The following is a 17,419-nucleotide window of genomic DNA, read 5'->3' on the forward strand; positions in this document are numbered from 1 at the left end:
ATTAGGACAGACAATTGAAAATTGATGAAGTGTTCATTTTTTCCTCTGTTCCCAGTAAAATCTGCATATATCATGTGGGTAAACATTTTCTAGAGAATATTATTCTTAGCAATTCTGGCTTTCACATCAAGGGTGAATAGTATAAGTACATCTACCGGATTCAAGTTATTCCTAAAACATTTACACGTTAAAGAAGCAAAATACATTACCTGAGCGGAAAAAAATCAGATATAGAAGTATTTTACCGTTATCTGAGTTCTTTATATTAGGATCTAAGTTGTTAATTCTTTGATTTTTTTTCCCCTTTTAACAAAATTAAGACCTCAACAACAAGGCATAAGCTTTGAGGGTATTTTGGTAAACTGGAGGTTGACCAGAAATCTGAATTTTTTTTCAACCCTTACTAGTATTTGCAAGTTTTTCTTAAAGCTGAATGTGGAGAAAGGTGGATGATAAGCGTTGGTAAGGATGTGTGGAGGCAGATCTGGTACAGATCTCTGGGGAAGCAATTGGGCAAGATTTACTGAAACTAAGTATCCTGGGTAAACATCCCAGAACATTTCTAGAAAAAGCCCACGAATGGATTTGTATAAAAATGTCATGACAATATTGTGTGTGGAGCTGCAGGTGACCATCATAGGTTGGGTTCTCCAGAAACAGACTCTGAGATGGAGATCTGCTTGTGGGTCATCCCTTCCCCCAGGGCATGATCTTGGTTGAGGCAGCTCCTTTCTGCCAGGGCAATTCCTGGGAGGGACAATGTTGTGAGCCTTCAGTAGCCAGTACTCCAGACAGCTGGGGGAGCGAGTGCCTAGGTCCTGGAGAAGGATCTGGTAGCGCATTACAGCATCCACTGTGAGGCCGAAGAAGCCTAAAAGAATAGATAAGAAGCCTAAGAGAATAGATAAGCAATAGTGGGTGAGCACATGTAATACTATTGCACACCCTTCAAGGGCGCAGTCCGGTGGCACTTAGTCATATGAAGCATGTATGGGACTTCCCTGGCAGTCCAGTGGCTAAAATTCCACGCTTCTACTGCAGGATGGGCGCAGGTTCAATCCCTGGTTGGGGAACTAAGATCCCACATGCCGTGCAGTATGGCCAAACTAAGATGATTTAAAAAAAAAAAAAAAAAGAAGCGTGTATGATATGACTACCCTCTGAACCAGAATCCCATTCTTGAGTGTATCCCACTCTTGAGTGTATGTCCCAGAGGAATTCTCAGACAAGTCTGTGGACATGTACAAAGATATTATTCATAGTATTGTTTGGGATAGTGGGAAGTGGAAAGCAACCTGGGAGTCTGTCACAGAGGAACAGATGAGTTAAATGTTATAGATGCCTATCATGGAATACAATGCAGCACTTGGAAGAAATGATCCATATGACGTCATGCATAGATCTTAGGAACATAGTGTTGAGTGCAGAGCTTTAAAAAATAAAATGAGATCTGTAAAGTGGTGCATGTGTATTTCTCAAGGATAAATACGTGAATTCAAGGACGTACATCAATATCTTTAAACAGAAGCCCTCAAAGGGAAGGAGGCTGGGAGTGGATATCAGGGCTGAAGAGGGAGAAACTAAAATAAAAAGGGTCTAGAGTCATGAGAATAATAAAATGCAGGAGTATGATAAACTCACCTCTGTATCTGAGGTTCAAAAGAGAAAAAAAAAAAGATGTCTTAGTAAGCATACTTTGTGTTAGAATAACTGTACAAGTACCAAAAATTGGAGTTTTGGCACTGGAGACTGTGAGAGGTGGTTAGATTCTGGATATATTGTACGGATACTACCAGCAGAATGCTGATGGGGAAGGAAGGGGGTTGGTCAAGGATCACTCCTAGTTTTGACCTAAGCAACTAGATGGAGAATGGGACTATTTACAGAGAAGGGAAAGAACTGCAGGGAAAAAATGAGTTTTATTGGCTGGGGGTAGAAATTAGGAATTCTGTTTTGATCATGTAAACTTTGAGATGCTTACTGGACACCCAAGTGCAGTTGTCCAAGACTGTAAGCTCCATAAGGGCAGGCACTTTGCTTGTTTACATCACTACCAAATTCCCAGCACCTGGAATGGAATCTTTCACATAGTAGGCGCTCAGTAAATATTTGTTGAATAAGAGAATGAATGAAGATAAACAAGGCAGTTGGATTTACAGGTGTGGAGCTCAGGGCTGGAGAAAAAGATTTGGAATTTGTCTTATACAGATGGCATTTAAAGTCAAGATATTAGATGAGATCATCATCTAAGAAGAAAGTGTAGAGAAAGGGAAGGGAAAAAAAAAAAGAAGCTAAGGACAAGGCCCCGAGTATTTTAATGTATTGAGAAAGAAGAAATGTCAACTGAGAGAGGTCAAGGAAGATGAGGAAAGGGAATTGACCTTTACTTAGTATTTGCTTAATAAATTAAAAAAAAAATTTTAACCTACTTTAAAAAAAATATGTAAGATAGCCCAGTATAGAAAAACGTAAACATTCAGCTTAATAAATTTCTTCAAATAGACATAGAATGTGAATGACTAGGGAGGCAAAGGCCTGTCCTCTGCTGCCCCTTTACCCCGACCATGTTATCCGGAATTGCCTGAGTGAAGATCACTTCAGTTGTAAACCGGTGCCTTCAGATGGGATCCTCTTTCCCTGTGACTTTCAATTTGGGGCTTATCTTTGAACCCTTATTTGTTTTCTCTGTTCTCAGCATCTTATGGTATGTCTCCCTTAAAACCAATTGTAGAACCTTATTCATTGTCCTTGGAGGATGACTGCTTATTTTTGTAGGGTACCTTCTAGAGTCTCCCAAAGTAATTCCATGTAGACTTCATACTCTGTATTTTGATTATACCAAAAACGTCCTCCAAATTTGGTGAAACTCAACTACTTTTGTGTTTTTGAGTCTAGCTATTTGTGGATTTACAATTTATACTTTTGTACTTTATAAATAAAGTAGTGGAAAAACAAGAGGAAACTTCATTTTCCTTTTATACACATATGTCATCTGGCAACACAAAACTCAGTGTGGTCATTTGTTGTCTGTGTGCTGAAGACCCCATGGCCTTTGCCCCCCCTAGTCATCCACATCCCTAAAAAACTAATCTTTATAAATAATGACCAAAATCATAGCACTGTTTTTCTTTAATGACTTTCAACTGCTCCCCATTTTTTAAGTTAAGCACTAGTCCTCACCCTGATATCCATAGTCATCCACAATGTGACCTCACTTCCCTTTTTCTGTCCGATCTCTTACCACTGCATTATATTTACCTTAGGGTAAATACAGTGATTTCATCATTTACCCAACCTGCCTCACATTTTTTTTTTTTTTTTTTTTCGGTACGCGGGCTTCTCACCGTTGTGGCCTCTCCCGTTGCGGAGCACAGGCTCCGGATGCGCAGGCTCAGCGGCCATGGCTCACGGGCCCAGCCGCTCCACGGCATGTGGGATCTTCCCGGACCGGGGCACGAACCCGTATCCCCTGCATCGGCAGGCAGACTCTCAACCACTGTGCCACCAGGGAAGCCCTGCCTCACATTTTTGCGTCAGTTTTTTTGCGTGTGTGGTCTCTTTGACAAGTTCCTTTGTCAAAATTCTATCCTTCAAGGCTTACCTCCTAGATAAAGCTTTACCTGACATCCATCTGGCTATTCTTTCTTCTTGGCTTTAAGCCTCCTTAGTACTTTGCTTATTTCTATTTCCTCTGTCTCTTACCTTCGTGCACTTTATCTTGTGGTTATTATGTAACTGGCTTATCTCTCTACTGTGTCACAAGCTCCTTGAAGGAAAGGACTGTGTGTGTCTCATCTTTGCATTCCGTTCCTTTTCTAAGCTCAAGGCCTTGTGGACAGGAGTTGAATAGGATAGAACTGTGATGAGTAAAAAATGAAGAAAACCAGTACACAGGGTATTTCAGAACAATCACTGGACCTAAAAAGAGCTGGAAGAAGAAGGATATGGAGGGAAGATACTAGAGAAAGTGTGACCGACCGAAGGAAGGCACGATCCCCCTCTCTTTTCACGTGGAGTCCTCTGAGTGATTCAGACATCCTGCCTGCATTTCTGCTCCTCCCACCATCCCATTATTTCCCTCCCTACTGGGAAAATCACTCCGTTAGACACAGAAGTTATTGCCTCAAATGAAGCTCACAGGCATTCAGCATTTTTTTTTCCTCTTCAGAATAAGTCTATTCACACCAAATATATATCTGTTCTCTCACTGTTACCTTACAGATAATCAGTTCATATAGAATGAGAAAGGGATGTCTTAAGGAAAACAGTAAGATGGTTGGATATATCTGGTTCTTGTGTCCAGGGACATAACTTAATTAACAGAGGGAGCTCTCCAGCTCAGGGTGGGAAGGGAGACGTTTGTAGGAAGTTTTCCTGCTTGTGTGCAGTGCTCAGCGCCACTGTGAGCCACACTGAGCACAACATAAGCCCCCAGGCATGAGCCCTGTTTGCGGGGAGAAAGGAGGCGGTGAAAATGCCCAGATATGCTCTCATGTGTCTGGTTATTGCTTCTGCAGTACATTCCCACGTCTCTTTAAAGTGAGCTCGAGGGTCATCAGATTACTTCAGCAGAGGGTGGGCTTGCAAGGCTGGCTCTCTCCTCCTCGCCCTTAGAAAGTATCTTCTTTGGTGTTAAACAAAGACCGGGTTTCATTGTTTTTGTGTTGTGGCCTCTCTCTTTTCTTAATCTATGTCTAATTATACTATCAGCGGTTTTGTTAAGATACTTTCAAACCCAATATAAAAAATGATTAAGATGGAAATAAGGTGACCCTATCTCGTTGATAGTAGCAGTTTTGGGTTTTCATTTAGATGTTCATCAATTTTATTTCTCCTGTTTTCTCTCCCATATAGGTCTGGTTCAGTGAGAAGATGTTTGAACCATCATTCTGTTTTTATACCGGGTATAAAATCCCCGTGTGCAAAACCTTGGACCAGTATTTTGAATACATCCAGTCATTGCCATCCCTAGATAACCCCGAAGTCTTTGGGCTTCACCCTAATGCCGATATCACGTAAGTTCCTGGCATTTTTTAATTTGTAACCTAGCCTGGCAAAGACTGTGCATTTCATTTTCTCCTTTCCCTTCTTTTTATTTGACTGTGAAAAATAGTGTCACTTCCTATCACTTCCTATCTCGCAATTACAATTTTGTCGTATCTTGGCCTGCTCCTGGTCACTAAATCCTACTGCTCCAGAGTTGATAACAATGTTAAAAGCTCTAATTTATGCATTGATTGTTTCTCCTCTGTCGTGTCATAAAACCAGTTGGTGTTACTGGTCTTGATGCCATTGGTCTGATAAGACAGTAGCGTCCCAGTTCTTTGCCTTTTACATCAAAAAACCTAATAAAAAATAATGGTCATAAAAAGAACCGTAAAGGGCCAGGAGGGTAGACAGAGGAGGAGGACTTGTATTTCTGTTTTGATGGTCCCTCTCCCCTTACTTGCTCACCTGCATCCTTCTGTAAATACCTGCCCATGGAGGGCACGAAGCAGCGAGCACAGGAACACAGGAACACAGACACAGAGCTCAGGAGGAAAGGCTCAGAGTGATGTCCCTGCTCCAGTCACTGTGGTAAGAGGTGGTGAGGGAAGAGATAAGGCCTGCATCCAAGTCCCAGGCCCCTTCTCAGACCCGTCCTTTGGATGAGATCTCACCCCTCATCTCTCCAGAGACCCCTACCTGAACACAAGACCACCCAGCTCCACAGAGAGGGCTCTAAGAAACCCCAGCTGAGGGTCTCCCTGGATGGTCATGCCTTGGGCTCACTGGCCAAAGACCACAAAGTTTATGTCCAGCAGAGTGGCTGGTTTCAGGAAATGGAAGAAACCAAGACTCCTGTGGTAGATTCTAAGCTGTGACAGCTGAGAGGAGTGCACTGTGCCTCTCTCCTGGTCACTCACGTGCTGTGGCCACTTCAGCAGCGCTGCAGTGGGGCACGGACATCTCCACCCTCTGGTTCCCTGCCCTCGCCCAACATCACAGAGTCCTGTTTGCTTCCATTGCATTGTGTCTCCACCCTGAGCATGCTCCCCGCCCCAGCACGAGGCTTGGCCTCCTGGCCTATGTGTCCCCCACATTCATTCTCACTTCTCCATAGCCTCTAATCTCTCCCATGCCTCTTTTCACCTTCAAAGATGTGGGCGTGACCCCCAAAGACCCACGAATGGCCATCACTCGTTTCAGACCCCGTGACAGAACCGTGATGGTACTTCGGTGGCGGCTCTAGCTATTATTTGAAGAGTCTGTTATCAGTTAGCAGGAGACTTTTGAAATGAAGAAAGAAAAAGGCGTCCTCAGAGATCCGTTCGTGAATCAACATTGTCTGAAAGAGAACACACAGGGAAGGAGTTTTACTTTAGCTAAGACTTTAGAAATGTGAGTCAGACCACGTCACTTCTCTGCCCAGAACCCTCCTGAGGCTCCTGTCTTCAAGTCAAGGGCAAAAGCTGACAATGACCTACAGGTGACCTACAAGGCCCAGTAATACCATCTGCCCCGCCCCTCATGGCCTGGTCTCCTTCTCCCCTCTCCCTCACTCTCGCCACTCAGCTCCAGCTTCCGCTAGCTTCCTGTTAGTCAGGCCAGACGGCTCCCACCACAGGATACTTGTACTTCCTGGAACATCCTGCCCCCAGGTATCACTGTGGCTCACCTTTTCACCTCTTCCGGTCTTTGCTTAAATGTCACCTTTTCAATGACGTCTTCCCTGGCGGTCTTATTTAAAAATTGCAAACCACTCCCTAACCCCCACCCCAGACTCCATCCTCCTTGCCTGCTTTGTTCCTATCAATTGTATCACCAACTCTTTACTTATTTATTTGCTGTCATCTACCTACCATCACTAACATAAACTCCATTATGTCTGAAACTTTTGTCTTTTTTCACTGCTGTACCTCCAGTGCTAAATAGTGCCTGATACTCAGGGGATATTTGTTGAGTGCATCAGCAATACTAAATTCTCCTAGGCTGCGGAGAATCTAATAACTGGGGATAGTCCATGGAAAGATTTCATGAGTTCACGCAAGTGGGCAGAAAAATGGCTAATAAGTTTTAATGCACTTGTAAATTAGCGATTGGAGTGGTTCACATATGAGGGCTCTAAACTTTGATTCCATCCTTGGCAAGAGCCCGAGGAGTCACCATAGCTGGTACCTGGAGAATCTGATCCTGTCTGGTACTACAGGATCCTACCAAGGAGTATATGAAACAAGATTGGAAGCCCCTCACCCTGACTTACAGGGATGGCATTCCTGTGCCTGGATTACTGTAGGCAGTTCTGGTCACCAGCTCTCAAGAGAGAGAAACCAGAGCTAGAAAAAGCCCAGAGAAGGGCAACCAACTTGTAATCCAGATGGGAGGAAATGATAAAGACAAACTATTTTTTTCCCTTGATTTTTATCTTCAACTATTATAAACCCTCAGAAAAGTTGCAAGTACAGTGAACACCTGTATACCCTTCACCTTGGTTCACCAGTTGTTAACATTTTGTTCCATTAGCTTTTTCTTGTTCTATATTTACATCTCTGTATATTTATATATCTACAGCTATATCCATACATAACCACATCTGTGTGTGTGTGTGTGTGTGTGTGTGTGTGCTTATAGACCCTCTGAGTGGACAGAGCTAGGAAATACGTATTTTTTAAAACATTATGAGCTCATACTGTAACTCCAATACCAATTGTACACCTCAGGGTTCTTCCTTGTCCTCCCTCATTATCTCCTTTCTCCCTCGGGGAGAACCCTGGTTCCCAGCAGCTTCAATATGTTTACTCATTTGCTCCAAATTACACTGATGTTACCGAAAGTGGGGTCCAGCTTCTCGCCACTCAAAAGCCAATAAAGAAGCAAGTGGGTGGAAAGGAAAGTTTGCTTTATTTCGGATGCTGGCAGCCAGTGGGGAGGGCAGACTCCTATCCAAAGGCCGACTCCCCCCACTGACAGTCAGTGGGCAAGAGCTTTTATAGACAGAGGGAGGGGACTACATGCAGAAACAGCACAGTCAGCTCTGATAGTCATCTTGAAATTGGTCATGCAGTGGTCTGACCAGCGTCATCTTGATGAAGTACGGTTAATCTTCAGTTCCAGGGTCGGTTTGTTTTCATTTCTCGGAATTGTGGCAGCTTATATCATGGCTACAGTTTCGTCATCATGTAGTTAACTTCTTCCACCTGGTAGGGGTTTCAGTATCTATAAGACAGCTCACAGGATACAGCTCAGAATATTATCTACAGCCCTTGAGGAGGAGCTAAAGGTCCTTGACTACGCTTAATGACTACACTATTATTATTTAGCCTTGTTGGACTGTTTTGCTTTGTTTCTGCATTCTCTCGCTTCTCTGATTAAACTTATTCTTATATATGTACATTATTTTGTGTCTCACTGTTTTCACTTAGTGCATCCTATAATCATCTATATGTTCATAGGTATCTTCCTCATTAAAGGCACACCTCAGAGATATCACTGGTTTGGTTGCAGACTACCACTATAAATAGAATATTGCAATAAAACGAGCCACATGGTTGTTTTAGTTTCCCAGTGCATGTAAACGTTATGTTTACACTATGCTGAAGCCTACTAAGTGTGCAGTAGCATGATGTCTAAAAAACAATGTACATATCTTAATTTAAAATACTTTTTTGCTAAAAAATGCTATCATCTGAGCTTTCAGCAGTAGTAACATCAAAGGTCACTGATCACAGATCACCATAACAGATATAATAATAATAATAAATAAAAGTTAGAGATATTGTGAGAATTACCACAACGTGACACAGAGATATGAAATGAGCAAATGCTTTTGGAAAAAATGGCGCTAATAGACTTGATTGACACAGGGTTGCCACAAACCTTCCATTTGTAAAAACTGCAGTATCTTTGAAGTGCAGTAAACCGAAGCACAATAAAACAGGTATGCCTGGATGTTTTTTTTTTTTTACAGCTGCATGCTCTTCCATTGTTTATATGCATCATAGTTTATTCATCCATTCTCCCATGGCTGGGCATGTAGGTTGTTCCCAATATTTTGCTATCTCCAGTAATTCCTCAATAATCTCATGCTTGTGGTTTCTCATATTATTGGAGATGTATTTTTCAGGGTAAATTGCTACGGGTGGGATTGCTAGATCAAGGATTAATGAATATTTTCCATTTCCCTTACAGAAGGCTATGCTGTTTTGCACTCTCACCAACAATATGACACGCACAGTGTCACGCAGTCAACAACATGATTCACGGTCTCATCAACAGAGTGTTGGTGAAGCTTATTTTTCACCAATATGACAAGTGAGAAATGGCATCTCGGCATAGTTTTAACTTACTTCCTCTTATTTTAAGTGAAATTGAGCACGTTTTCCTATACTTAAGGACTCTTTGGACTAAGATACCATCTTGGAGACCCTGTGAATAAACCCAGGTGTGCAATGATACCGGCAGAGATTAAGGATGATGACGGGGTGGAGGCTAGAGTGAAGCTGCAGCACCAGTCCCGCAAGGGGGCTGATAGGCTTTAGTGAATATAGAGCAATGGCTGAGACTCTCCTGTGGTTTTCATCTATTTGCTGTTGTTGCCTGCTGGATAGAGGGGGGCACAGCGAGCCTTCTTTGTCTTTTGGCAAGTCTCTCTTCACAGCTCTGTCCAAAGACTTACATGCTATCACTGGCAGGCATGCTACAGATGCCATAAGCCGTCTTTTCCCAAAGTAGAGTGTTGGGATCTTGCAATCTCTCATCACACCAAGTGAGGTCGAGTAAAAAGTGCTGTACCTCTGCTTCAAATGAGGATTATTTCTGCTAGAAATAACTAGCTGGCCTGTAAGACCTGTGACCTTCCTCTGATCTCTCTTCATTCTTAACTTCCCCCTTGGTCTGTCCTAGGGTCTTACTGAGGCTTCCCCTCTTTCCAGGGACCTTGCCCTGTTTCTGGTTTCTGCTCAGGTGGTAGCCTTTGTTCAGAAGCTCCATGTTTGGTCATTTTCTTGGCCTCTGAGTGAGTTTTGTCCTAGGTTTGATTCTTCTTTCCTCTGGTCTCTCAAGTACGTGGTGACTGTAACCCTAGCCTCCCTCTTCCTGGCAGTTGAGCCCGCCTACTCGGAGGCCTGTGCTCCAGCGCCTCGCTGTTCTCCCACCAGCCACCAGGGGGCAGTAAGCAATAACGGACGAAGCTTCCCAGGTAAAACCTACCCCTGCTCTCCTCCCAAGCTACACCCTTCCCACTCCAAGGAGAAGTGACTCTCCAACTTCCATGTGAAATGAAAGAACTGAAGGATTCCTTGTTATTTCTGGTCTGGAAGCTGGGATGGTGGAGGAGTTGGGAACAGGAGTGCATTTGAGGGGGAATTACAGAGTCCCGTTTGTGTTGTTGAGTTGGGAAAGAAAGAGTGGGATGTATCTGAGTGGGGATAGAGTGTATCACGTGGACTGGAGCCCAGGTGAGAGGTTTGAGCACATTTGTGCAGAGATAACAGTTGAAGCCAGAGAGGGGGGTGACCTCTCTAAGATTCACTGGCTAAATCTGTGTGAATGTCGTCAGCTAGAAGAATCCTTATTAATTTTCCTGACTGTCCACCCCATTCAATAACACTCTTGCTTCCAGTCAGGCCCACCAGATATAACTGGGCCGTGGTAGAGAACCCTCTGTTTCTGCTGATCAGAATCTGCACTCTGAAGTTAGCATCCATAAATTTGAGAGAAGAGGGAAATCTGGGGAATGGGACCACAAGTCCTTCTCCTCCATCCTTGCTTAAGAATGCAGAATCCCTGAAGTAGAGGGGGAGGAATCCATCTGAATAAATGCTTTAAAATAAGTAGAATCTCTCCCAAGAGCTTAGATACCTTGCTGACAGGGACCATAAAAATGCATAGTTTATTCACATTTTATTATCTAGATTTATAAGGTACCAAGGACTCTGCACATTCAACTACCTCAATGTCGAAAACAGTTATTTATTTTCACTTTTAGTCATTCGCAGTTATGCATATTTTTCTACCTTCTGAAATTTAGCGAGTGTCTTATTAAACTTTTATATTCATTTCTATGCAGGATGAATTTAATTGTATTCCTTTTAGTGTTAGCTGACTTTTGAGCTCCAGATTTTTATTAAGAAAATTATGCTCATTGATATTTCATGTGTGAAGAGGTATATAAATCTAGGCTGGCTTGGATATGATAGTGCACTAATATCTCATTAGATGGTTAATTGTTTATTTTATACACCGTTCTGTTTTTTAGTTAGTTTGCATTTTATTATTCTTTTTTTTTTTGTAGTACGCGGGCCTCTCACTGTTGCGGCCTCTCCCATTGCGGAGCACAGGCTACGGATGTGCAGACTCAGCGGCCATGGCTCACGGGCCTAGTTGCTCCGCGGCATGTGGGATCCTCCCGGACCGGGGCACGAACCCGTGTCCCCTGCATCGGCAGGTGGACTCTCAACCACTGCGCCACCAGGGAATCCCCATTTTATTGTTCTCGACCCCAACTATCCCACCCAACAGAGATGACTTAGACATCTCCCCCAAACCACAAAGCTGCAGGTCCAATATGAGCCACTTCCCATATTTACCCCAAAGAGAGATTTTCTTCTAGAAGTATCTCGGGGCCAAAGCTCATGGAGTATTATAGTTCCTGCTCCTCATCTCAGAGTGTCTATGGGGACTGTTTTCTTGAAGGCCCTTGGACTTTGAGGCACATAGAGGTACTCACAATTCTCCATTACAGCTAGCTAACTAGGCTTCTGCCTTTCCTATCTTTGCAAACAGAAAACCACCTTGTGGAAAAAAGAAAGGTAAGCTGTACAGCCCTGGCATTCTGTGCCTAATAAAATATGTGGTGGAACAACGATCTGGAGAGCTTGTCCAGTTCTTATGCAAAATGGGTCAGCTTTTCAGGGCTTCGTGCCCCCATCCATAGCTTGAGGACTGTTTTCAGATCACCTCATAAAAAATAAAATCACCCTCATGAAACTGATTTCTTAGGTGAAATCTAGCAGCAGCATATCCATCAACCCCTCCCTGAAGCGCTGGTGAACGTGATCAGTGCCAACCAAGAGCAAGCATGTCGTTTCCATGCTGGTGTGCACTGTTGGCACCCAGTCACTGGTGCAGAGCGTGTTTCCAGAAAAGATTCAAGATGGAGGTGAGCCGAGAGAGCTCCTGAGAATCCCAGATATGGGGTCTTTCCCCTTTTTTATTTGTAGCTAGAACAGGTGTAAAGAATGAGCTAGGATTTCCTTAGTATGAATGGGAATTTACTGCCGTTTTCTTCTCTTTAAATTTTAAAGATCTGTGTTTAAATATAATCATATTTAAATTATATCTATCTGATTCGCCTGTGTTTTGAGGAGTATACATATATATTTCCCTTTGTATATGGAAAAGTGCCAGGAAATGGATAGTAATGATAACATACTATACTTTTACCATAAGAAGGAACAAATAATTAAATTTTCATGCCCTTTAAATATTGGAGAATTGCTCTCCTTTATATTTGAGGTTTAATAAAATCCAAGCCGGGCTTCCCTGGTGGCGCAGTGGTTGAGGGTCCGCCTGCCGATGCAGTGGACGCAGGTTTGTGCCCCGGTCCGGGAGGCTCCCACGTGCCGCGGAGCGGCTGGGCCCGTGAGCCATGGCCGCTGAGCCTGCGCGTCCAGAGCATCCAGAGCCTGTGCTCCGCAACGGGAGACACCACAACAGTGAGAGGCCCACGTACCGCCAAAAAAAAACAAAAAAAAAAACAAAAAAAAATCCAAGCCAGCTGGCCTCAATTCAATAAACAAATATTTATTGAGAACATACTCTCTAGCCAGCTTGGATACAAATATCAGTAAGAGGCAGTCCTTACCCTTGGAGCTCATTGTCTATTAGGGAAGATACATGAGTGACAGATAGTTGTGCAATTCGATATGGTAAACTCTAAAATCAGGAGGGATTATACACTCTGCTGTGAGAGCAAAGGCAAAGGAGTAATAAATTCCAGCTCAGGGATCAAAGTAAGCTAGTGAGACAGTGGTACCTTAAAGGATGTGCTGGAGTTCTCAGGCTAGAGAAGGGGTGGGGAGGAAGTGACTGCAGTATGAGGGTGGGGGGAACAGCAGCAAGAAGGACAGAGTGCAAGGACAGAGGAAGATAATGAGCAGGAAGGATGTGTTCGTATATCAAATCATCAAGTTGTACACCTACAATATCTACAATTAAAAATAAATAAATAAAACAATTAAGCTCAGTGAGAGAAAAAGACATAGATTAGGACACCTACACAAAGGGACAATCCAAGGAAGGGTATGAGGATGTAAAAGTGTATGATGTGTGTGGAGAACCGAGTCCAATGTGCCTAGAGCATGGTGGGGAGAGGGGCTTGAAGAGAGGTGTCACTTGACCTCGAGGCTGATGCAAATGCAGGGTTTGGCTTTTGAAGATTTTGGGTGTCATGGGAAAGGGTTTGGGGCAGTTCTGAAGGCAGTGGGATGAAGATGCTGAAATTTTCTAGATGGATGCTAGAAATGATTTGGAAGTAGGACTTGGAAACCAAGAAGCGCTGGGAATATGACATCAGGAGGAAGCTATCTCTGAATTCGTAAGCTGGGCAGCTGGGCAGTTCGGCGAAGACATTGTTAAAGGAGATGGGGCAAGAAACAGTTCAGATGAAGGGAAAGAGAGAATTAAAACAATGAGTTAGTCTTGGGGTTTGTTTGACTTAGGATACAGAGAGCCCTAGGAGTCAATGGAAATGTGGGTACTTGGAGTTCATGATAAAGTCAGAGATTTAATGTTGTATTTCATGATACTTAGTAAGATGTCAATGACAGTGACACCTACATCTTGTCTAATACAGCAATTCACCCATATATTCTATCTTCACTGTATCTAAAGCTACAATGAGATCATGGAATATTATGAATCACATAGAAATTAGATTTCTGAAAAATGCATATAACAGCATGTGGATCCTTCACCTTTGATGACTTCATTTTGTTGTCCCATCATCTATTTTCATAGGATTTTCCCCGCTTAGAGTTATTTGCATTTTTCCTGTACTTCGTATGACTTTTTAAAACTGGGATAACACCATACTTCAAAATTTAGGAATGGGTTCCAGTGCCTTTGGTGCCATTTTACCAGAATGTTTTGCTTTCTATTCATGTGTTCAACTGTGTATGTGCTTGACATCTTCATCTTTCAACTTTTAAAATAAATGTCTTTTGGGATACTGTAAAACCACAACATCTGAATAGAGGCTACTCACCACAAATTAATTTAAAAATTAAAATTATATGTAAAATTACACAAAATCAATTTTCATTTGTTAAAAATCACCTTTTATCTTATTGCCCTTATTGTGTAATTCATATGTTTAAAGGTCATGTGGAGTTAATACCCCAACTCTGGTTGGGTTACAACCATTTACTGCTCTGACACAGGACCCTCATAATCACCATATCCGACCCAAAATCCAGCATGTAAAGCCTGGTTTTACATGTTGCAGTTACCTTAGCTATGACTTTTGGAGAGGATGCGGTTGTCTGGACAGGCAGGTTTGAATTCTGATGCCAATCAATCTGTAAAAATGATTCGACCTGCCAATCAGTTGATAAAAATGCTGAAGACAGAAGCATCTCAGGTTGGGAACTCAGCCAGCTTGAGAACGGAGAAGAGCTAGTGTTTCAGTTCCATGATGCCGCAAACAAGGACGGCTGCAGGCTTTGCCCTGTGAGGTGCCAGGCATCCTAACTGCACAGGACAAGGTGGGAAATGAGGTGCTGACTGCAGCGGTAAGCAGCCTTGCTGAGCGTCAGAAGAGTGACCTAATAGAGCCAGTCTGCAAGGACTGGAAAGGGAGGACCAGATACAGCAACTTATTCATGGCTGTAAAAGGGAGAACTTGACATGCCCACACCACTGGATCTCTAGAAACTTTCCTGAGTGAATTACAAGAGGAGAAAATCATACTTCTATGCAGTGGATGTTTGAGGCATTTTTAGAAGGCCAAGCTGTGTGGCTGACAGGGTCTTGGTGCTCTGGCCAGGTGTCAGGCCTGAGCCTCTGAGGTGGGAGAGCCGAGTTCAGGACATTGGTGGTCCACCAGAGGCCTCCCAACCCCTCATAATATCAGTCAGCAAGAGCTCTCCCAGAGATGCCCATCTCAATGCTAAGACCCATCTCCACTCAACGACCAGCAAGCTCCAGTGCTGGACACCCCATGTCAAACAACTAGCAAAACAGGAACACAACCCCACCCATTAACAGAGAGGCTGCCTAAAATCATAATAAGTTCACAGACATCACAAAACACACTGCCAGATGCAGTCCTGCCCACCAGAAAGAAAGATCCAGCATCATCCACCAGAACACAGGCACCAGTCCCCTCCACCAGGAAACCCACACAACCCACTGAACCAACCTTACCCACTGGGGGCAGACACCAAAAACAACAGGAACTACAAACCTGCAGCCTGGGAAAAGGAGACCCCAAACAAAGTAAGTTAAGCAAAATGAGAAGACAGAGAAATACACAGCAGATGAAGGAGCAAGATAAAAACCCACCAGACCAAACAAATGAAGAGGAAATAGGTAGTCTACCTGAAAAAGAATTCAGAGTAATGATACTAAAGATGATCCAAAATCTTGGAAATAGAATGGAGGAAATACAAGAAATGATTAACAAGGACCTAGAAGAACTACGGAGATAACAAACAATGATGAAAAACAGAATAAATGAAATTAAAAATTCTGTAGAAGAAATCAATAGCAGAATAACTGAGGAAAAAGAAAGGATAAGCGACCTGGAAGATAAAACAGTGGGAATAACTAACGCAGAGCAGAATAAAGAAAAAAGAATGAAAGGAATTGAGGACTGTCTCAGAGACCTCTGGGACAACATTAAACACACCAACATTCGAATTATAGGGGTCCCAGAAGAAGAAGAGAAAAAGAAAGGGACTGAGAAAATATTTGAAGAGATTATAGTGGAAAAATTCCCTTATATGGGAAAGGAAATAGTCAATCAAGTCCAGGAAGCACAGAGAGTCCCATACAGGATAAATCCAAGGAGAAACACACCAAGACACATATTAATCAAACTATCAAAAATTAAATACAAAGAAAAAATATTAAAAGCAGCAAGGGAAAAACAACAAATAACACACAAGGGAATCCCCATAAGGTTAACAGCTGATCTTTCAGCAGAAACTCTGCAAGCCAGAAGGGAGTGGCAGGACATATTTAAAATGATGAAAGGGAAAAACCTACAACCAAGATTACTCTACCAAGCAAGAATCTCATTCAGATTTGATGGAGAATTTAAAACCTTTACAGACAAGCAAAAGCTTAGAGAGTTCAGCACCACCAAACCAGCTTTACAATAAATGCTAAAGGATCTTCTCTCGGCAAGAAACACAAGAGAAGGAAAAGACCTATAATAACAAACCCCAAACAATTAAGAAAATGGGAATAAGAACATACATATCGATAATTACCTTAAATGTAAATGGATTAAATGCTCCCACCAAAAGACACAGACTGGCTGAATGGATACAAAAACAAGACCCATATATATGTTGTCTACAAGAGACCCACTTCAGACCTAGAGACACATACAGACTGAAAGTGAGGGGATGGAAAAAGATATTCCATGCAAATGGAAACCAAAAGAAAGCTGGAGTAGCAGTTCTCATATCAGACAAAATAGACTTTAAAATAAAGACTGTTAGAAGAGACAAAGAAGGACACTACATAATGATCAAGGGATCGATCCAAGAAGAAGATAGAACAATTGTAAATATTTATGCACCCAACATAGGAGCACCTCAATACATAAGGCAAATACTAACAGCCATAAAAGGGGAAATCGACAGTAACACATTCATAGTAGGGGACTTTAACACCCCACTTTCACCAATGGACAGATCATCCAAAATGAAAATAAATAAGGAAACCCAAGCTTTAAATGGTACATTAAACAAGATGGACTTAATTGATATTTATAGGACATTCCATCCAAAAACAACAGAATACACATTTTTCTCAGGTGCTCATGGAACATTCTCCAGGATAGATCATATCTTGGGTCGCAAATCAAGCCTTGGTAAATTTAAGAAAATTGAAATTGTATCAAGTATCTTTTCTGACCACAACGCTATGAGACTAGATATCAACTACAGGAAAAGATCTGTAAAAAATACAAACACATGGAGGCTAAACAATACAGTACTTAATAACGAAGTGATCACTGAAGAAATCAAAGAGGAAATCAGAAAGTACCTAGAAACAAATGACAATGGAGACATGACGACCCAAAACCTATGGGATGCAGCAAAAGCAGTTCTAAGAGGGAAGTTTATAGCAATACAATCCTACCTTAAGAAACAGGAAACATCTCGAATAAACAACCTAACCTTGCACCTAAAGCAATTAGAGAAAG

At 42.4% G+C, this 17,419-nt stretch overlaps 1 protein-coding gene across 1 annotated transcript in view; it reads left to right on the forward strand.

The window, feature by feature from the left end:
• DNAH8 (dynein axonemal heavy chain 8) overlaps positions 1–17,419 on the forward strand; it is a 322,160-nt gene that overhangs the window by 278,078 nt on the left and 26,663 nt on the right. The window contains exon 87 of the mRNA XM_065885438.1: positions 4,855–5,015. Within this exon, the coding sequence (XP_065741510.1) occupies positions 4,855–5,015 (161 nt within the window). The remainder of the gene's footprint in view (positions 1–4,854; positions 5,016–17,419) is intronic.

Source organism: Phocoena phocoena, chromosome 10 (genome assembly GCF_963924675.1).
Source record: "Phocoena phocoena chromosome 10, mPhoPho1.1, whole genome shotgun sequence".
Classification (NCBI taxonomy): Eukaryota; Metazoa; Chordata; class Mammalia; order Artiodactyla; family Phocoenidae; genus Phocoena; species Phocoena phocoena.